This window comes from Cibotium barometz, chromosome 34 (assembly GCF_041138505.1).
Source record: "Cibotium barometz isolate CiBa-2024 chromosome 34, ASM4113850v1, whole genome shotgun sequence".
Taxonomy (NCBI): domain Eukaryota; kingdom Viridiplantae; phylum Streptophyta; class Polypodiopsida; order Cyatheales; family Cibotiaceae; genus Cibotium; species Cibotium barometz.
This window is the reverse complement of record NC_141079.1, coordinates 7645077-7667787: the sequence shown is the minus strand read 5'-3', so window position 1 is coordinate 7667787 and position 22711 is coordinate 7645077. Positions and strand designations below refer to the sequence as shown.

General features: G+C 44.9%; 1 protein-coding gene across 3 annotated transcripts in view; it reads left to right on the top strand.

Annotated features, from left to right (window-relative positions):
• LOC147618671 (uncharacterized) overlaps nucleotides 1-9037 on the top strand; it is a 38970-nt gene extending 29933 nt beyond the window's left edge. Inside the window, exons 6-9 of one of the 3 annotated variants that reach the window (XR_015261935.1) lie at nucleotides 6946-7218; nucleotides 7410-7469; nucleotides 7928-8007; nucleotides 8117-8142. Coding sequence is in view for 2 of the 3 variants with exons in the window: in XM_086773699.1 (XP_086629825.1) it covers nucleotides 6946-7218; nucleotides 7928-8007; nucleotides 8117-8213; nucleotides 8296-8385 (540 nt within the window). In the remaining variant the exon portion in view is untranslated. Of the gene's footprint in view, nucleotides 1-6945; nucleotides 7219-7409; nucleotides 7470-7927; nucleotides 8008-8116; nucleotides 8214-8295 lie in introns of those variants that run through there. The other 2 variants (XM_086773700.1, XM_086773699.1) reach the window with 2 other exon arrangements.
• The last annotated feature ends 13674 nt before the right edge of the window (nucleotides 9038-22711 follow it).

Genomic DNA, 22711 nt, shown 5'->3' with positions numbered 1-22711 from the left:
TGGAGAGGACGAGAAGAAGAGAAAGTTTGAATCGGGGCTCCATCACATCATCCAACAAAGCTTGGGAGTGTACCCAAATAAGACCATACAAGAGCTTATACACTCAGCCATGATTGCGGAGAACTTGCACATAAAAGCACCCACAAATAAGCCATTTGCAGGTCAAAACAAGAGCAAATTCAGGGCTGGTTATGACCAGAAAAAGGGTGGACAGCCACCTAAGAATGCTCCCAAAGATGGCCGAGATGCAAAGGATGACTCCGAAAAGAAGCCGGGGGGTAAACGCCACAATTTTGGGCTCTCAAAACAGCAATTGGAAGAGTACAGGAAGGCTGGAAAATGCTTTAAGTGTGGCAGTAAAGATCATATATATCCTAAATGCCCACAGAATCCTAAGAATGCTGAGCCTAATGTGCAAAAGCCTCTTGTGAATGTTGTACCCGATGTGCAGGGTAATACAGGGCATGAGCCCAAGAGTAGAGTCATATGCAAGGCTTGGGGCAAATTGAAGGATCAGCCCGCTTTGTTTCTTTTTGATGATGCTTCCACAGATAACTTTATATCCGTACAGATGGCTGCCGCCATAGGTCTCAATGTGGAAGACATGGGAATGCAAATGAATGCAGATGCCGCCTTTGAGGGCAAACAGGTTGATGTAACTCCGGTCATTGGTAAGCTCCGTGTACAAATACAGGACTACCTCGACTATGAGAGCTTTTTAGTGGCTCCTCTTACAGGTTGTGATGTTTTGTTGGGGATGCCTTGGCATCACCGTTTAGAGCCTATTAAGGCTTACAAAGAGAAGAAAATCAGCTTTGTACATAGAGGCCGTGAGCACTCTATAGATGCTGGTACTACTGGAAGTACCATACCTCTTGTAAGCCATGTACAAATTAATAAGGCAATAAAGAAATCAGCTTGTTCTTACTTGGTTTTTGTACGTGATACCATTGAACATTCTACTGTTGATGTTACTGCATTAGATCAAGACAAGCTTAACTTTTTGAATGAGTTCAAAGATTGTTTTGCAAATGCTTTGCCAGCAAGGTTGCCACCTGAGAGGCCGGAAGATCATTGCATAGATCTAATTCCCGGTAGCTCTCCACCTAATAGGCCACCATACAGGGTGAGTGCTAGTCAACAAGAAGAGATTATGGCACAGGTGAATGAACTTTTGGAAAAGGGTTTGATTCGGCCTAGTTCCTCGCCATATTGCTCGCCGGTACTTCTTGTTCAAAAGAAGGATGGTACTTACAGGATGTGTGTTGATTACTGTGCCCTCAATAAGATAACCATCAAGAATCGGTTTCCGATTCCGCGCATTGATGACATCTTGGACAATCTTGAAGGTTCGGCATGTTTCAGCCGAATAGACCTCAAGAGTGGGTATCATCAAGTGAGAGTGGCATCTCAAGATGTACACAAGACTGCATTCAGGACAGCCTTTGGTCTTTATGAGTTTTTGGTGGTGCCTTTTGGCCTTACAAATGCACCCGCTACCTTCAACAGGATGATGGACAGGGTGTTCAGAAAACATAGAAAGTTCACAGGTATATTCTTTGATGATATTATTGTATTCTCAAAGAATGAAGCCCAACATCGTGAGCACCTGGCTATTGTGTTTAAAGAGCTTAAGGAAAATCAGCTCTACATAAATGCAAAAAAGAGTGAATTCTTCCTCCCAGAAATTCACTATCTTGGTCACATTGTATCAAAGGATGGTGTGCGCATGGATCCCGCAAAGATACAAACCATGCAAGAATGGCCAGAGCTGAAATCAGTCCATGAAGTGAGGAGCTTCCTTGGTTTATGTGCTTACTACAGGAGGTTCGTCAAGCATTTTGCTTTTATTGCCGCTCCGTTACATGACTTAACGAAGAAGAAAGCAATCTTTAAATGGACACAAGAAGAGAGAGATGCCTTTCAAAAGTTGAAGAGTGCAATCATCTCGGGACCGGTACTCATTATTCCGGATTTGCACAAACCTTTTGTGGTGGAATGTGATGCAAGTGGGGACTGCATAGGGGCTGTTTTGAACCAAGAAGGACATGCCATTGCCTATGAGAGCAGACGCTTGCAACATGCAGAGCTTCACTTACAGGTTTATGAGAAGGAGTTGTTGGCTGTAATTCATGCCCTTACTATTTGGAAACACTATCTTTTAGGGGCTGATTTTATGGTCAAAACTGATCATCAAAGTTTGAGATACTTTTTGACTCAAAGTAAGCTCTCAGAGAAGCATATGAGATGGGCAAATTTCCTCTCAATGTTTCATTTTCAGATTTTACACACTCCAGGGAAAAAGAATGTGGTGGCGGATGCCTTATCTAGACGACCACAGGTTAATGCTATTACAGTTGCATACCATGAGGACTTATCGGATATGCGTAATACTTATCATCTGGATGAGGATTTTGCACATGTATGGGCTGATTTGCAAGAGGGTATTGCTGTCCCATCTTATGTCATAAGAGATGGATATCTCATGATGCAAAATCGTATGTGTGTGGTAAAGAACCTTCGCCATAAGGTTATGGATGAGTGCCATGCTCCTCCATATGCAGGTCATAGAGGCATTTTGGCCACAGCACAAGCTTTGGAGAGGTATTTCTTTTGGCCACATATTCGCAAGGATATTGAAGCATATGTACGTGAATGTATGGTATGTCAAAAGGTCAAATTTGACAGACATAAAGCACCTGGATTGCTTCAGCCTTTGCCTATACCAAATGAACCATGGGAAAGCATTGCTATGGATTTCATTATGGATTTGCCAAGGACGCCACAGGGAAATGATGCTATTTGGACCATTATTGACAGGTTTAGCAAGCAGGCACATTTCATTCCCGTGCGCAAGACAATAAAGCCAGATCATATGGCTAGGATGTTTTTGGCACAGATATTCAAACACCATGGCATGCCTAAATCTATTGTGGGGGATAGAGATCCTAGAACCACAAGCTTATTTTGGCGCGCATTGTTTGACAATATGGGTACAAAGCTGAACTTCTCATCAGCTTACCATCCACAGACAGATGGGCAAAGTGAAATAGCAAATTCAGCCGTCCTCGACTTGCTGAAATCTTATGTATCCGACCGCAAATCGGATTGGGAGAAGTATTTGCCACTTGTGGAGTTTGCCTACAACAATACGGTACATACTTCTACGGGCAAGGCGCCCTTTGAGATTATCTATGGCAAGGTGGTACTACCACCCATCCTTCGTACAAAGGATGAGATTTTTGCAGCAGATGAGTATGTCAGAGACTTGGATACTGCATTTGCACAGGTACGGACAGCCATAGAGAGGTCTCAAACCAAGAATAAAAAGGCAGCTGATAAGCATAGAAGGGATGTACAATTCAAACAAGGTGATTGGGTCTTGCTGAAATTTGAAAAGGCACGCCTTCGGAAGAGGCCAGGAAAAGAGGGAAAGTATCCTAAACTTTCCAATAGGTACTATGGACCTTTTCAGATCTTGGAGAAGATCAATGATGTTGCATTTCGGCTTGTACTCCCAGATCATTGGAACATGCATAATGCTTTTCATGTGAGCCTATTGAGGCCTTATGTGGGACCGACACCGTTTGAGCCGGTTTTGGAAGACCCACCCGAGGTGGATGAGCTGGAAGAGATTCTTCAACCTGAACAGATTGTTTTTCACAAGGAACGAAAGCTTGCGGGAGGCAAACTTGTTCGTAGGTACCTTGTGAAGTTCAAGAATTATTCAGCTTTGGATGCGAAATGGATGGATGAGGCCTACTTCGAGGATTACCCAGATCTTTTGAAGGCCTATCTGGAGGCTTTTCAGTTGCGGTCAACTGATTAGAAGCCGGGGGGATGTCACAAATCCCTATATTCTAGGGACATGCGGATGCGTGTCAGGCCTAGAAACATGCGGATGCATGTATGTATTATACCTGGGCATGTGTATGGATCATATGAGTGGATGCATATGAGTCCAAGGACATGGCAGGATATTTGTGGACTTTCGGGCGGTGCCCGTGTGGATTCCGGCCATGCACACATGGTGTGTTATGATGGCAGGCGGAATATTTTCAAGTACAAGAATGATGATAGGTGGTTCTCCAAGTTTACATGTGCACAATGCATAAATGATGCATGTCATAACTTTATTTTACTTTGTGTGACATTGTCTTGCTGCCTGGACAATGCTTGTTATTTTGGCTTGTGAAGTCCGAGGGACCGGGGACGCCCGGGCACCTTGTGGACACGTGTGTGCACTCCTGCTTGGGCCTAAAACTGTGGGCTTAAGGGTTTTGCAGGTGGTAAGTGCGTCCACACTCAATTTACAGCTTATTTCATTTACTACTAAGGTTTATTGGTTTGCAGGTCCACACTCATTAATAAGTGGCCGGACAACTTATAATGCGTTCGCATTTGGTTGGACCAAAATTAATGAAGCCCGGACAACTTATGGCCATTTCCCATTTGGTTGGACCTAAACTTATACAAACAGGACAAATGGAGCACTATGGGCTGGACACCTACCTGGACACCTTATGGGGACACTTGTCAGCCTGTTTGTGCACCCACCAAGCCCCTTAGGTGGCACTGGAGAAAGGCGCCTCCTTCAAGAGGCCATTTGGGCTGTTTTATTCATATTCAACACATTGGAGAGCTGATTGAAGCTTTGGGAGTTGCTACAGGGCTGGTTGCTTGCTTCCCGGACTCACACAAGCTTGGATAATGATCCCCACACTCTTCTAAAGGGCTGGTTGGTAAATTTCAGACCTGTATTTTCTGGTTATTGCGAGTTTTGGGCTGGTTACAGGTGTCCAAAGTCAACTTGGACAATACAGGACAGCTCTAGGGACCTCCACAGGGCTGTAGGACCCTTAACAGGTGGATTTCTCGCGATGGAAAGTTGCTGTTTTGGACTGGTTATTGCATAAAACAGGCTGGACAGCAATGGAATATGTGAGCATGGATGTGTCTCAAGGATTCCTGGTGTAACAGGTGTTTAGGGCAAGCATTGGGAACACTTGCTCGCGGAGAACACAGGTTTCTGGATCAGTTTCTCGCGTGGAAACAGGGCCTAAAGATCCATTTACATCCTGTGCAGGGCGGAGTACCTGTGAGGATTGTGATACTCTTGTGCAGGGCGGATGTACCTGTGAAGAGGCTTGTGCAGGGCGGATGTACCTGTGTGTAGGGCGGATGTACCTACAGATTCTCTTGTTTGAGATGTATTCATACATGATGTATTTGGTAGAATCAGGTGCAGGCTGGTGGTGAATCCCCAGGCACCCTTAATCTTGTACTTTGCAGACTCTTTTGGTAATATAACCTAAAGGGGGGGGGTCAGCCTATCATCGGCCCCTTTATGTGGTGTACTGTCATTTTCAGCTTTGTGGTTGTAATGCTTAATTGTTAAGTGCTCAGAATCTTGTTCACATTTATACGATTCCAATTCACACTTCCGCCTCCCGTTACACCGACAGTGTTCTATAAATCAGGGTATTTTTTGCACATGTAATAGAAATTTGCTTTCCTTGATTAGTGCTAATGATATGAGGTTTTCTGGGCATTTTATGATTGGATCTACGTATTTGGATGTTGCTAAACCTTTGTAAAGCATCAAATCAGATTTGCCCCTTGATTTGGGTGGTCAAATTGTTTAAATCCAAAACAAGGTATAAATCTGCATTAGCATTGCTTGGAACAATGGGATTTATGAGCTTGCATGCATCATGTAAATCATTGATCATGCTCATTAATTAGTTATACAAGGGCAAGACACTAGTCATGGATAAGACTAAGACCCCCTTATGCATATTTGTTGCGTTATCTTTTGAAAGGGATGGACATTATCATTTATGAACACATTGAGAAAATGTTTTATCTTTGCCTACATGGATTTCATAACTCAATGAAATCAAGGATGAATACCAAGAGCTACATCTTTTTTGAAGGCTAATGATATGAGGTTTTGGACATTTTATGATTAGATCTACATATTTGGATGTTGCTAAACCTCTGTAAAGCATAAAATTAGATTTGCCCCTTGATTTGACTCGTCAATTTGTTAATCCAAAACAAAGTATAAACTTGCATTAGCATTTTTTGGAACAATGGGATTTATGAGCTTGCATGCATCATGTAAATCATTGATCATGCTCATTAATCAGTTATACAAGGGCAAGACACTGGTCATGGATAAGACTAAAACCCCCTTATGCATATTTGTTGCGTTATCTTTCGAAAGGGATGGACATTATCATTTATGAACACATTGAGAAAATGTTTTATCTTTGCCTACATGGATTTCATAACACATAAGAAATCAAGGATGAATACCAAGAGCTACATCTTTTTTGAAGGCTGCTGAAGTCTCGTAGAGGAAAAGTGTGGGCCCTAAATGCTTCCTTGTATAAGGCAGACGCAGAGGGACAAAGTTTGTGAAGAACATTAGCAGTAAAGGTCAAATGGGTTTCTGCGGTCAAACACCTCAACAAAAGTCACAGGAAACGGCAGTTCCAGCCCTATGGAATGCAGAAATGCCCTTTCCCATTCCATGCAGTTCCAGTTCCGTTCTTATGTTCTTATGATTGTATATGTATTTTAACATCCTGCCACTCCATTTCCGTTCCTGTTCCGTACTACACTCCCGTTGCCGTTCCCAATTCCGTTCAACTATCGCCCCCTCCCTCCCCCCTCCTCCCGGCCCACCACCACCACCACCACCACCACCACCACCACAAAAACAAAAGAAAAAGCTCACCTGCATGCGTGTGCTCACACACACACACATGCAGGCATGTGCATTGTGAGCATTGAACTATGGTTTATAAAACTGGTATCAATCAGTTATAGGGTAGTATGGATTGTCAAGATTTAAATGGCTTGCTTTCTCATTTTGTAAGTTGTAAGTTCAAATTGGATTAGTATTGTTGTTCAATGTCATCATTTGTTGAATTTCAGGTGGTGTTCTATGATCAGGAGCCTCTGGCTCTACTTTGCTCTCTTCTCACAGTGCATGCCAACATTTCCCATGCAACTACAAATCTTCCCTTCTTAATGCAGCACATCTGCTCTGATAAAACAACGGAATACATGGAATATTTATCTTATGGTTTGGCACTTTCTCCAGAAATATTCCAACTTCAAGGCAGTCAAAAAGGTGCGGTTCTAATGGCCAGAGCAGAAGTTTTTGATTGGTCTGAGAAGAGAGTGCATGCTCACAAGTTCGATACGGTATGTGATTGATTCCAAAAAAAAAAAAGCTTCTGGTACACCTGGTTGTTAAATGATTCGACTCTCATGTAATCTAATTCTTTAGATTTGAAATGCTCGTGTGACATGAGAGGTTGGCACATGCATGTTTAATTCTGAATACATTATCTTTATGTTTAAAAACAGTTGCTGTCATGTTGTGATCTATGCAGACACTAGTTGTGGAATTTCAGAGGCATGCTAAATGAAAGCATATAAATTTTTCGTTTCTTGTGAGTAGTAAAACTTCTCGTGATAAGATCATGAAGTGTTTCCTCATGCAATGGAAGGGGATAGTCATGAGCAAATTAGAGAAATGAAAAAATGCATGTGAAACGTGTTTAGCACGAAACGTTTCAAAAATGTGTGAAACTTACAGGAATCCCCAAGTAAGCCAGATGGAAAGTAAGGGGTTTCTGCGAATACACGTTTGAAGTGTGTGTTTGTCCGTGTGTGCGCCTGCACGTGTGCATGCACTGATGTGCGTGGGGGGGTGTGCCCAAATTGTGGATTGTGGATGTGCAGTGGTACAAGAGTTGTGTTTATGAGGCTGTAAGAGATCGGTTCCTATCAACCATTGGTTTGCCAAAGACCAAGCATATGTGTGGGTACGGGTGTGCACGTGTGTGGACGCATGCTTATGCCAGCTTATTCTGTGCATAAAAAGCTTATATAATGGATTTCTTTGCAGGTAATGGCTTGTGATGTACTGTATGAGAAGCAATCTGTGCCATATCTTGCAGAGCTACTGCCTAATTTGGTGCATCACAGGTATGCGTGGGATATTTCTCGAACTTTTAAGCTCACAGTTTCAATTGGAGTTTTGTTTGTTATGACTAAACAATGCTATTGCATTCTAAAGGAGTTCTCTTGCTTATAGTGGCTCTGGAAGGGTCATTATGGCTGATCCAACACACAGAACACCTCAAAACCGACAAGCGTTTTTGAGTTTGATGAGCAACTATACATGCAGCGAGGTTGGTGACCTTCAAAAATTGCATTTGTAAGCGTGTTTTGGTCATGAAAGTAAAGTCAATATCAAACATTATTTTATCCCAGGGTTTAAAGCTTGAAAAGATTGAGCGACAAAACAGGAAGTCAAATGAGACAAATGATGATGTGGAATTGATGCAATTTTGTTCCAAATGACACATGGAGTCTTGAAGATACTTGCATTGAGCTTCTAAAGAGGAAATGAAGATGCTATCAAATATTGAAGCCAAGCAAGGGAAAAGTGCAGAGCTCAATGCTCAGAGAAAATACGGATAGGTTGTCATGGAGGTGTGGAATAATTTTTTTGCATCCTACTTGAGGCTCTTAGGAGTCAGTTGGTGGATCTGGATCTATTCAAGCCCTAGAGCATGATAGTGGACTGCAGATCCTTTGGTGGCTACAGGGCTTGGTAAAAGACTTACATGATAGTCATCCATGGGAAAATGTGTGGAGGCCTCATAGTCAACTATTCCATGCTTGGAGTGGACTAGAACTTTAAGACCTATGGTGTGGAGGCCTCATAGTCAACTATTCCATACTCCGAGTGGACTAGAACTTTAGGACCTATGGTTAGGTTGGTGAAGGCGCAAGTATTTGAGAGGTCACACATTTAGATGACTATGTTAAAAATTGAAAGTAAACTCCATCATGATATTATTAAACATTAGGTAAGGAGAATTTGGATTTGAGCATTGCTATCAACTTTCAAGTGAAGAGAAATGCAGCCAATTACTTATAACATTCTTCATATACGAGTCAAAGTCATGGCAATATGTTGCCTCATTGTAATAAAGCAAGCAATCAGTAAGCAGATGAGTCTATGAACCAAATACTTGCACGTTGTTCAATCTATACCAACAGACTTTACAAAGTTGTCTGCATAGATTGTTATATCATGATCCTTTTCATTGAAACTAAATGCTTAACTAAGGTGAACGCAAAATTGTATCTTTACAACCGTAAGGGAAGTCTCTAGTTCAATCTAGCTTGAGGGTTTTCTTCACGTAGTAATAGCTAGTAAAATTACCAAGCTGAAATTGCTAGGAAAATAGGCATGGCATCAAATACTGATGTTTTTGGAAAAACAAGAAGCGGCGCCAATGGTAGTTAGGTTTCTCTCACTAACCAGGAGTCGTGTGTCCTCCCTTCACAGTGTCACCACTTGTCCCTCCTCTCGCTGTCTCGCCCCGTGCCCATCTTTTTGCCTGCGTCCCCTCTCTCCGCCTGCTCCCCCCCTCTCTCTCGTGTTTGCCCCTCCCTTTCCCTCTTCACCCCTACGGTCTCCCTTGTGGCCTCTCCAGTCCTTTCCCCCCATCGTCCTTTCGGCTCTGCTCTCCACTCTCGACTCGTTGCCTCCGTTCTCATATGGCAGCTCCATGGCACTCGCTCCGATATCCCTGATCGAGACCTCCATCCTTTGACTATCCTTCTCAGAAGTGTACTTCCAATTCCTTCCTTCGACAATTGCATTCCTGGTGGCCTCCACTCTGGTGTTGGTCGCCTTTAAAAAATTCCTAAGTTGCCCACCCGGCGCATAGACAACTCGAGGCTCTTTTATAGGCTAGCAACTACTACCAGGTTGAGTTTGACTCGCTACGACGTCAGATAGAGTCATGCAGTTGAGCCCTATTGCACTGTGTACAACCTAGGCCTTCTTTGCAAGGTGGCAACATGGCTTCGACCCCGCATTGGATCTAGTTGGTTGGTTGGCGTTTCAAGCTTTCTCGTGATAGTCTACTTCCCTAGTCTTAGTAAGGAATACCTTCCTCTTCTCTTGGTGATTGATGGAGCCATTGGGAGAGTGATGGAATCCCCTACAGCCGCTTCGGTCCTTGTACGGGCAATTGGGATGCCATCTCTCCACATCTGTGTTGCCTCACTGCAGACAGTATCTCACGTCATATCCCTTCCTTGCCTACGAGGAGTACTTGGGCCTCCTAGGCCAATGCTTCATATGCAGATAGATGGGACATCTCGCTAGAGCTTGTCCTTGGCGCCAGTCTAGGAGAATGCTTTTGGTGCTCCCTCCTAGTCCCAGCTCAGATCATTGTCAGGGAGCCAGGCGAGATGCAGGCCCTCAGATAGCAGAGCACCAGGACGCGTTTGACAATGCTTGTGTTGGTGGAGAGTGACAGACCGTTGGTCTTGGCGAGGGTCGCCAATCGACTTCTAGAGTTCAACGGTGTCACTGTGCATGCCAATTTGGCAGAGTACAAGAGGATTCAGTTCTGTCAGAGAATAGTGTCAAGTATTTATTGTAGCATCCACCCATCAGCGATGCCCCCCCCTCCCCAGTCACTTCGAGGCTCCCACCTCCGGTCCCATTGGTCTTGAGGTCATTACCTTGTCGAGATTCCTCCTTAGGTTCTCAGACTCAGTGAGGCTAGCTGGTCCCACTGAGTCCCCCGCGAGCCCCTGCTTGCACCCTCTCTCCGTTGGATCACTCCCAACTGCTTTTATCTCCCTCTTCCCAATTTCCCCACTCCCCTTCGCCTCATTCCTCCCCCCCTCCTCACCCTCAACCCTTTGCCTCCGACTCTTCTTGTAGCAGTTGAAAAGATGCAGGGGAGAAGAGAGCTGGAGCTCTTGCAAGTACACACACTCACAAAACCCTAAGAGAGAACACACAAGGTGAGAGGCTGAAAATCTTCTTCTTCTTCACACAACACTCAACACACTATATACAAAGATAAGAGTACACACATATGAAAAGGTACTCAACCAAATACATACTAGGGTTCTCTATAGTGTGAACCCAACTAAATGAGATGTCACACAGCCTGTCATCTCAGTGGTCGCATATCATCCATGATCTCACCAACCATGTCAGTGGTGTAAGTGTGGGGCCTATCCCCCAGGCGGGTCATCAGTGTCCACTGCCTCACTAGATGAGCTCGATATCTCAACACTCCCCCTCGAGCTCAACTCCATCTCATGTACACCAAGCGAAGCCCTGAATCTGCGGAGCTTCTCTGTATCCAATGCTTTGGTTAAGATGTGAGCGACCTGATCGTGTGTGTTGACATAAACAAGGTCAACGTCTCCTGCTAAAACCTTCTCTCTGACAAAATGGTAGTGGACCTTTATATGCTTCGTGCGAGCATGGTTCTTGGCGAATTGTATACTGCTAATGTTGTCACAGAAAATGACAACTTGTCTATCCAGTGATAGACCCAAATCTGCAAGTAGCTTTCTTAACCAAGCTACCTCACATGCGGCCATAGCAGCACCTTTGTACTCGGCCTCTGTACTGGATAGAGCAACCGTAGGCTGCTTCTTGCTACTCCAAGTCACAGCAGCACTCCCCAAAGAAAACATGAAGGCACTAGTAGATCTTCTATCTGAGATACTACCAGACCAATTAGCATCGGTGTACCCATGTACACATTTCTCTGTCCGAGTTTCATAAAATAGTCCACAATGCAAAGTAGACCTCACATACCTCAGTATGTGTCTCAATGCATCCAAACGCGGCTTCTGAGGAACCTGCATAAAGTGACTCACCAACCCAACAGCATAGCTCAAATTTGGCCTGGTGATCGTCATGTAGATCAAGCTTCCTACTATGCACCTATACATAGTAGTATCCTCCAAAATCTCTCATGAATTTGCACTCAACTTGCCATTCTGATCCAATGGCACTGAGATAGGCTTACAGCCTGTCATACCATACTCGGACAACATGTCCAAGCCATACTGTCTCTGCAGTAATCTAATACCATGTGGTGATCTAATCACTTCAATGCCCAAGAAATATCTGAGCTCCCCCAGATCCTTCATCTCAAACTTCTGTCTAAGCAAGATCTTTACATCAAAGATCTCTGGATCATGGTCTCCCCCCGGTAATGATCAGGTCATCTACATAGATGACAACAAGCACAACCCCTCTATCACTGTGTCTCACATACAACGAGAAATCTGCATTGAGCTTTTGGATCCAGTTTAGTTCTCAGCTCATCTGGCACATGTACATATGCAATGCATCCAGAGACTTTCAGATGAGACAAATTAGGTTTTCTGCCAGTAAACCTCTCCTATGGAGTTACATCATGTATGGTTGCAATTGGAGTCTTGTTCATGATGTAAACTGCTGTAAAAACAGCCTCAGTCCAATAGCTATGCGGCATATTCTTCTCTCCCATCAATGCTCGCGCAATCTCAGCAATGTGCCTGTTTTTCTGCTCAGCAATTCCATTTTGCTGCGGAGTGTATGTGCATGTAAACTGTCTCCGAATACCATTCTTTTTCAAAAAATCAAAGAACTCATTGGAGAAGTACTCTCCTCCTCCATCTGACCTATAGGCACTTTACATATTTCCTTGTTTGCTTTTCAACCATAACTCTGAAATTCTGAAAATGAGTGAACACCTCACTCTTCTCCTTCATGAAGTATACCCACACTTTCCTTGTGTGGTCATCAATAAATGTCACATAATACCTGCAGCCTCCCATAGACATGGTCTTCGTAGGACCCCATACATCTGAATGCACAACATCTAGTGCATTTCTGCTCACATTTCTGTCACGTGGAAATACATGCTTTGTTTGCTTTCCAAATTGGCATACTTCACATATTTTCTGCATACCTTCAACTTTAAACTTTGGCAGCCCTGTCATAATTCCTTTAGTCTTCTGCATAGATTTCATTCTTTGCACATTCACATGTCCAATTCTTTTATGCCAAATGTCTGTGTCTGTAACAATTTTTGAATGATTTGCAAACATCGCAGCACTCACTTCAGGCATGTTTACATTCAATGTAAACATTCTGCCCACTCTGTTACCTTTTGCAACCAATGTGCACTTGTTGTCTTTAAAGTCTTCAACATAACAACCATCAGGGTTAAACCGAACCTGCAAATCTCGCTCAATCATCTGGCCAACTGAAACCAGATTCGTTGTTATGTTCGGAACATGAAGTACATCTACAAGGTACTTCACTTTGCCATCCTGCAGTATAGACAATGGCACATCTCCAACATGGGCAATTGGATGAGCAGTGTCATCCCCTGTTTCCACAAAACTTGGTCTTTTAAGGTTTTTCATCTCCTTGAACCACTCTCCATGACTTGTCATGTGGTTCGAAGCACCTGAATCAACGTACCATACATCATCTTTATGTGCTGCTGACACGCTGCATAATAAATAACCTTTCATTATCCTCATTGTTTCTGCTCGAGGATGCATAGTTGTTTTGCTGCAATTTTCCATATTGCATGTCAGCCTGCTTCTTATAACAATCTGCTTGCACATGTCCAGGCTTACCACAATAAAAGCATCCACGTGTATCATTATACTGCCTTTGCCAATTTCCATGACCTCTTTGACTCCCCCTGCCTCTCAATTGGCCTCTTCCACCTGCGTGTTGTTGTTGTTGTTGTGAATTCTGAGACTGTTGTTGTTGTTGTTGCTGGCTATAATTCTGATTACCTGTTCGGCCACCTCCTTGGCCGCGTCGTCCATGGCCTCCTCTACCTCGTCCTCTTCCTGAACTTGTGTAGAAGACCTGTTGCTTTGAATTGTTTTTGTTTTGTGAAGACTGTTGATCTTCACCCAAGCTCTTCTCTTCTATAATCAACATAGACACCAAATCTATGAAATTGGGAATGTTTTCCTGAGTCTGAATAGACATCTTGAATGCCTTGCATTGTGGCCTGAGACCACGTAGACAGACTTCCACCTTATCATCATCATCTCTACTGAAACGCCAATAGATGCAAGGGATTCCACAATACCCTTGATTTTCAATGCATAGTCATTCACAGACATACTCTTTTTCTCCACAATATGAAGTTCATTCTTCAACTGTATCTTTCGCACCTTGGTATTCATTTCATAGAGTTTTACCAAGGTGTCCCACGTCTTCTTGGGAGACTTGGCATCCTGTATGTGCCCAATCATGGTGTCCTGTATACTGATAGAGAGCCAATATATAATTTATCTGGCTCCTTGGTTCCAATCCTTGAACTCTTTCACATCTGTAGCAGTCGGATTGATCTCCGGTGTCTTCGGTGCCTCTTCATGCTCACCTTCTATATAGTCCCAGTAACCCTTTCCCATCAGAAAATTTGTCAACGTGAACCTCCAAGCATGGAAGTTGTTCTTATCAAGCTTCTCAGCAACAATCTGGTTTATGCTATCATTTGACATCTTGCCACACACAAATTTACCAGAAACAGCACTCTGGTTTGTCTTGCGCACAAACTGCTGTATTTTCTGCACCGGTACTGTACTACACTCAAATGTCACAACCAGTGACCTCAATGTGCATACATACACCCAATGGTGGCAACTGTTGACCTTCTTGTAGCACACACAATGTCTGCACAACCAATCTGTCTTCCTGCAGTTCTTAAAACAGAGTTCTCCAAAGAATCGATGACTTACTCGCACAGTGCTCGAAATCGCCCGCTTTTTGAAAAATGGAGATCGTAACGCGTCCGAAACGCGTTTTCGACCCGGAAATTGCAGTCCAATAGGACAATATAATTGCCCTGTAGCTTTACTTCCGCGAAGAAAGCTCCTCAATCAGAGATTGTTTGTCGGTGCCTCCCGTAGAGCTCCCGACAAGGGTGTAGTCGCTAACACAAATAGGGAAGAGTAGATGAAGCTCTTACCCTCGTACCGCTTCCTGTGCTTCTCTTGCTTGCAGCTCAGCCCTTAGCATGAACCAGCCTCTGATACCATGAAAAGATGCAGGGGAGAAGAGAGCTTGAGTTTTTGCAAGCACACACACACTCACAAAACCCTAAGAGAGAACACACAAGGTGAGAGGCTGAAAATCTTCTTCTTCTTCACACAACACTCAACACACCATATACAAAGATAAGAGTACACACATATGAAAAGGTACTCAACCAAATACATACTAGGGTTCTCTATAGTGTGAACCCAACTAAATGAGATGTCACACAGCCTGTCATCCCACTGGCCGCATATCACCCATGATCTCACCAACCATGCCAGTGGTGTAAGTGTGGGGCCTATCCCCCAGGCAGGTCATCAATGTCCATCGCCTCACTAGATGAGCTCGATATCTCAATAGCAGTCCCCCCCGTCCCATCTTCTTCTTCTTCTGAGCGTGCACTCCCCGCTCCCTTCGCCTCTGACTTTTCTTGTAGCAGCCCCCCTCCCCCGGGCTTCATTTTCTTCTTTTGAGCTCGCACTTTTCCACCTCCCCCCACCTCTCTCTTGAGCATTCCTGCCGCTCTCCATGAAGTTCCGTCCACCGATTAATGAGCAGGAAGAGATGACCATCATCGCCTCCCTAGTGAGAAATCTCTTGCCAGAGTCGTCAGGTGCCCCCCACAAGATCCCGGGGCTCCCAGTGGATTAGAATTTCTTCAGATGTCTCCCTTTCAAAGGAACTAATATTTTCGAGGAGAATTTAGCTCCCATTCGGATTGTGTGGTGTTCCATTATTCTAGGACATCCACGCCAGAGAGGCGCGATGATCTTCTCCTTTCCCTTGTGTGTAGCCCCACGGATATAATGGGATTCAGAGTCGGTGGTTGCCACCATCGAGGAGTAGGCACTGGAGCTTTCGCACCATCTCCATGATCTGTGCATCACCGATGTGCTTACCTATATCTGGCCGCCGCCCGCTGGCTTGGATAGAGCTAGGAGGTTCAGGCCATAGAGACGAGGACAGGGAGGTGGTGTCCTCCAGCATGGAGCTACTGCTCTTTTTGTTCCTTCATATCTTAGTTACAGTATCTCTTCCCTCCTCTTACAAATACCTACATTGCGACCAATGGAGTTCAGAGTATGCTTACTCTCAAGCTCGGATGACATAGTGGCGACACATGGAGGACATGATCTGCGCCCACTTGGCGCGTGCATTCATCCCAAGACCGACTATGACTACTCCCTGTCAAAACCCACGTCCAAGACTCGAAGGGAGGGAAATTCTTATAGTTCTTCCTCCCACAGATATTGAAATGTGGATAGCCTCATGGATTAGGAGGGCCTTAGTGCTTTTAGAGGAGAGGCATCCTTAGAGGAGAGCTCCATAGACAGCAGTTGGGAGACCCATCCACATTCTCTTCCTCCAAGAGCACCATGTTTCAGAGGGGAAGTCCTATTCGCTGTGGGAAGATTTTGCCATGCAGGAGTCACACTTTTTGGTCTCCCTCTTTTGGCCCCTCCGGGACGCAGGGGAGTTTGTATTTTTGTCAGTGAGTAGCTCTTGTCGTCGGCAGTGGTCGGCTCAAGTGTCATAGACACTGGGCGAGCTTAGTGGGTTACCATTAGAATTGGAGAGGACTAGTTGGGCTTCCCCAATGTTTATGTCCCACAAACGTTGCTATAGGAAGAGCCACCTTCTGCAGCAGTCAGTCCCTCCCTCAGGTCAACTTTTGGTGCATGGGTAGAGACTTTAGCGTGATCAAGTCAGTAGAGGATAGACTTGGAGGAGGCACGCCTATAGTGTCAGGCTCAGAGTACTCTGCTTGGTAGGAGTTGCTTGGCACTTAGGGGATAGGACCCTTGGCACTTGCCAGAGCTCGGCGGGTGCAGCCTTAGGAGTTTATAGTTCGCGCAGTTTGACAGAAGGAGCACTGACCCCAATCTCTCTTAACTTGATAGATTCTATGTGGATGAGTGGGCTTGCGGTTGCGGGGTTGGGGGGTGGGGGGGGCATGAGTGGTATCTTGGCCAGACACTACTTCCTCTGATCATGCTCCGGCTATTTTGTCCTTGGAAAACCCCTAGGGGCCGGACATGCATTCGAGCACTAGGATTCGGGATAGTCCATATAGGACTCTTTGATCTGCAAGCAAGATAGAGCAGATATGGGAGGGATTGGATTTTATCTTAGGTTTTGCCCCAAGCACCTTGGATGCGGGCCTTGGCAAGATCAACAACTTATTGTAGGAGGTAGCACCACAGAGCACATTAGCGAGATTCTATGAGCAGGAGAGGAGCATTCGGCGGGCTCTTGCTTCTCTATAGAATCTTCAAGATAGTTCCCCTGATAGCCTATGGATTGAGAGTCAATTGGCTGCTGCCAATACAGAGATTAGATCCATAGAGAGGAGAAGAGGGTGGCCATGCCAGAGCTTCCTTTTAGAACTAGGCTGGAGATAGATTCACTGGGGATTGTTTGAGGAGAGATGGTATTTATAGGTTGCGAGACTAGGAGGGAGCTATTGTTTCTACCCCCCTCCCCCCTCCCTAGGTGAGAGTCATTGCCACGGAGTTTTTTAGATCCCTTCTCATGGGTGTCCCCTTATCCCCACAGGTGGTGGAAGCACAAGAGAGGGTCTGGTGTCACACGAGAGGTGGTCCCCCCCGCTCTTCGGACCTTCTTATTGACTCCCTTCATATAGCAGAGGAGCTGGCGGAGGCCTTGATGGCTCTTCCTAAAGGAAAATGCTCGGGGGTAGATGGGCTTCCAGTTTCCCTTTTTCTTCACCACTGGGATCTCATGGAAAGCGGCCTTTGAGTAGCCTTCAATGAGATTAAGACTACAGGCGCCATGCGAGAGAGGCTCCGATTCACTTGATTTATAAGGAGGGTGGTAAAAGATTGGAGGTTTGGTAGTGGAGACCCGTCACCCTCCTTGGGATCGCCTACAAGATTCTGGCCAAGGCCATCAACCGGAGACTTTAGCCTTTCTTCTCGACTTGATCCATGACTCTCATATAGATTTTGTTGAGAATCAGAGCATTCTGGGCAATATCTTCACTTTTTGGGAGGCAATAACTTCAGCTAGGATGCGGCAACATGACCTCATTGTGCTTCTTCTGGATTTTGCGAAAGCTTATGATAGAGTTGACTAGGGATTTCTGGAGGGCCCAATATACCGAATGGAGTGGATCCGTGGTGTTTTGGGCCCCTACTCGGCCTCTCATAGTTAGGTAGGGAGCTTGAAGTGACAGATTGTTGCTTTCTCGCTCGGTCTGGCAGGGCTATCCACTAGCACCATACCTCTTCTTTTTTGTCGCCAAGGCCATGAGTAGTTTTCTCTCAGCTCAGGAGATGAGGCTCTAGGGATTGTGTCTCCCCATCATCCGTACTCAGGAGGAGCTGATGGACTTCGAGTTTACAAAGGACAGAGTAGCATACTTATTTGGAGATGTGGGGAATCTTGAGAGATTTGCAGAGGTGATAGAGAACTTTTGTCGCGCATTAGGAGCACAGACAATTGGCACAAGTTGTGTGGTTTTTTGGTAGGCTCTGTACCTGCCTCGAGTTGGCGTCCAGTCGAGGCTTTCTAGTGGATCCCAAGGGGAACTCCAGTCCGCGCTGTGTTGGATGCTAGGTGGACATCGATATCTCCCAGAGCAAGACCTAGCCCCTCTTCTTCAGAGCATCTAGAAGAAGCTTGTATTAGAGTTTTGCGAGGCTTTCTTTAGCCAGCCGAGTGGTGGTGGGGAACCAAGTCCTTGGCAGAATGTGGTACATTACTTCTTGGTGGACCTTCTCCTGAGTTGGCATTGCTCAAGTATAGTGGTTGATCCCCAACGTTTTGTGGGACAACACCAATGGGAGGCCTGCCTGGGCCAAGGTGGCCTAGTGAAGTGACCATTCAGCTGTGACATAAGAGAGTTTCTAGGCATCATCGATCCCGCCATTCACAGCCGTGCCCTATTGCCAACAGTGTTGCTCTGGTACTTTGTACGACACTGTTGAATGGTACAGCAAGGTACTGTACGGATAGTCCCCCCCCTCTTTTGTTTTTTACTGTTGTTGTTTTGACCCTTTAAAAAAAAGGTTGTTTATGGCTATTTTTGACTGTTGTGGGACTATCTTGCTTTTGGTGTCCTTCAGGCTTAGCAGCCAAGGATCTGTGGATGTTGACTTTTGGTGTGGATGCAAAGGATCTGTTCTCTCTATCCGTGTGATCACTACTCCGTATTGGGAGGGCACCTTACTTAGTTACAGCAACAAGAAGCAAAGGCTTCTCCTCACCTACCCCCCTCTCTCTGTGTCTTCATAGACTGTCTTCCGACAGTTGGGTCTTGGCCCTTGGCCTTGGGTGGGTGTCTTGGACTCTTTGGCCTCCCTTTAAAAAGCTTTCCTCCAACCTTCTCTCCATCACAGGTTTCAAGCTCTCTAGCTCAAGCTCAAGCTCCCATTGCTCTCAAGCTTTTTAATAACCTTTGAGCTCTCTATGCTTTCAAATTGTTAATTCATAAATTTGTGTGTAAAAAAAAATCATATTTTACCATATCGTATTCCAAAATTTCATACAGTATGGTAAAATCCCATACGATATCGTACTGTACCGAATCGTACTGTATCCTACGACCATATGAACAACTATGCTTGTTGGGGGCAAGTTGATTATTAGAGGACTTCTCCTAGGTGGTGAGCCTTGGAAGGACTTCCTCTTAGCCAAGATTTCAGCCTCTTGTACTCTGAGCCTAGGAGGCCCTTGGCCACACAACACCAGATGGATCTTCACAAAGATTCGGGCCTGCGGATTTAGCCTAGCGTTTAAGGATAGATTTGCCGCCAACCTACTCTGAACTTGGGAACACCTTAGGCCAGCCATCCAGCAGTTAGTTCCGGTTGCCTCCTCGAAGGAGCATCTCCAGAAGCCCTTGATGTGGAGCTCCTTGATTCATTTACCCAGTGGTGGCCACATGCTGGGGGCCCGGCCTCATGTAGCCTGGGGAGCATTGAGCATAGGACCTGCGAGATCCCTTGGAGATTGGCTTGCATTCAGATAGCTTCACCTTGAGGCTCAAGAGTGAGACTTGCAGGGGGCAGAGACAAAGTTAGCCTCGACATCGACTCTGCTATACCTGAGGAGTTGCGGACTCCTATCCTTGACCTGAACCCCCCGGCAGTGGCTTGGCATGTTTACTACACATGATATTCTCTTGGTAGTTCATGGCACGGATGAGCTATGTTTTACTTACTTTTTCGATTCGACCCCATGGCAGATTAGAGATTAGAGCCCCCTTTGGATGACTTCCATGGATGCACCTTACAAAGAGTGAGGGTGATTGGATTTCAAGCACATGATTGGCACATTGATCCCCCTCTGGCCAAGGTGGCCATGGAGAGACTTTGGCGTTTATGGATTTGGGAGAGCCGGCCCCTAATGGGCCTCCCCAGTGGGACCGAGGGAGTGGACTTGATGTGATCTTGCTGACAAGGAGGATATGCAGGGTTCCCTGTTCTTTGGAAACACGACACGGCTAGGCTATAGGATCCAAATGCTTGAGGTTGAGGGCACCCTGGCAGCAGCAGTACACTGGTAGTCACATGGCCTCTCACATCATTTTCTCTCAGATTTTGAAAGAGGCTCTGGGTCAATTTTTCACCTTGTAAGATCACGCTCTTTCTCTTGTTGCTGGCACACATGAGTTTGGCGGTTGGCACATGGTTGGCCATTGGCAGTCAACCAATAGCTTGTCCGAGGTGCAGCTACCCTCAGGAGTCCTAGTGACATTATCTTTGGGATTGCCCGAAGGCTCAGCAGGTTTGGCATGAGATTCTCTGCATTTTCATGATTGACAAGACCTCGACCCGTATCATTTCATAGGGCCATTGAGGTTGAGTGTGTCATGGCTTATGAGGAGGAAGGTGGGGGCCTAGCCCTTCATGTCTCTCACCTTTGCATTTGAGCAGGAACAGTCCCAGCCCTTCAGGTCTCTCACCTTTGCATTTTAGCAGTACCAGTCCTCCTAGCCCCATCTACTGATCATTGGACTCCGGGTTCATGCCAGAGGTTGGAGATTTGTAGTAGCATTGCAATCTACCACATGAGCTCGATGTAGCAAAGTCATTGAAGGCACCCACACTCTTGCAGAGTCCATCAGGAGCATTTGGCTTGACATCATTAATAGCCTCCGCGGCCAGTGGGGGAAGTTGTAGGGTGGCTCTGACCGTACGCAAAAGTGGCGAAAAGCTTTCTTGAGGCTCTGGCGGCCTGGCCCTTTTCTCAGAGATAGAGGTGGTGACACCACTTGGCACTAGACCACCTGTGTGGTTATTCCCTTCCCCTCCCTTGTATGAGATAGCTGTCTCCTCATAGAGAAGCCGGCCCGAGGAGAAGTGCATCTTTCTTCCCCTCTTGTTCTTTGATTCTCGCCCCGTACATGAAGGCGAGTTTGTATCTAGCCCTTCGTGGTTGTATTCAGCCCTTCGTGGGCGGTTCGTTTTTTTGTTAACTAATAGAAGGATCTTTTTCCTAGAAAAAAGAAGAAGAAATGAACATGTTTTTATGAAGTGTTAAGTTTGCTATGGTGGTATTTTATAAAAGAACCATAAGTACTAAAACCATTTTTGAATTTCGTCATGTTATCTTTGTGTAGAATGTATTAGTATTTTAGTACTTGTAAAGCTATGGCATAGAAGCATCTGATGTTGAAGATTGAGGCAGAGATGCTTTTTAAGAAAAGGAGGATGATAGCCCTCGTTGTTGTAAGGGCAATCTGAATAGTTGAGGATGAATATTAATATCCAATTTAAAAATTAATGTTGTTGACATGTGGTTTTTGAGCCTCCAATAAAAATAGTACATGGTTTAACATTGGGCGTTGGCAAGACAAGTGCATAATGATGGATAGTTATGAAATGGATGCACACATTGTTTGTGCACATATTGACATGGTTAACCACATATTCACATCAAAGCTCAACTTAAATTATGGTAGGAAGAAACCCACATGAATATCACACCAACCATCACAAGAGAATCTTTGACTCATCAACCCAAGGGTTTCTAATTCCATTTGTCTAAGATTGCCAAATCAACATATAGAAAGTATCTTTAATTCAAAAGCGTTTCTGTGACTTAGAAAGCCTTATAAATATATAATTTGAGAGGACTTGAGTGTACACGCTCATGAGAGCTGCTCATCGACCTCCAATGCTTTCAACTTGAGGTCCCACTAGCTTTGGCTTATTGTATTCTCTAATAAGCCCGTTACCTTGACTTGTTTTGCACGGTACTCTAACTTGTCATGTTATGGTCCTCTATCTTTAGTTGTACTGGTATGCTCTCCCCAAAACTAACAGACGATGGTGCCCTTTAATATCATCTTTATTATTATAGGCTCTTTGTTTCCATGACCATTGTCAACGACAAGAATAAAAATATTGGCATTCTTATTCCATATGATAGTTGATGGTGAAACACCCCAAGTAGGAAGTCCACTTGCCCTTGTGTCCACCCGAGATGGATCCATGTAGAAACATACCTGTGAAGCTCACCCAGGCATATGCAATCCATAGTCAATTCTGGTGACTTATTTAGCAACGTAAGTTGGTTGTGAAGGATCAAGTTAAAAAGATAAAAGGCATATAAAGATTCTTTAATCATGAAATTGTTGATCATATTTATGAGTGGTAGTTTTTTTTTTGGTTGTTTTTGGATGAACCTATTCATTTAACCTAGGAAAATATGCTCAAATTGCCTCGAACACCCATATATTGCCATGTTGCTTATTCATCCAAACTATGAAAACTCCTAATGGTTGATGGTGACATAGGTGATTTTGAGAAAGGCACACTATCACTAATC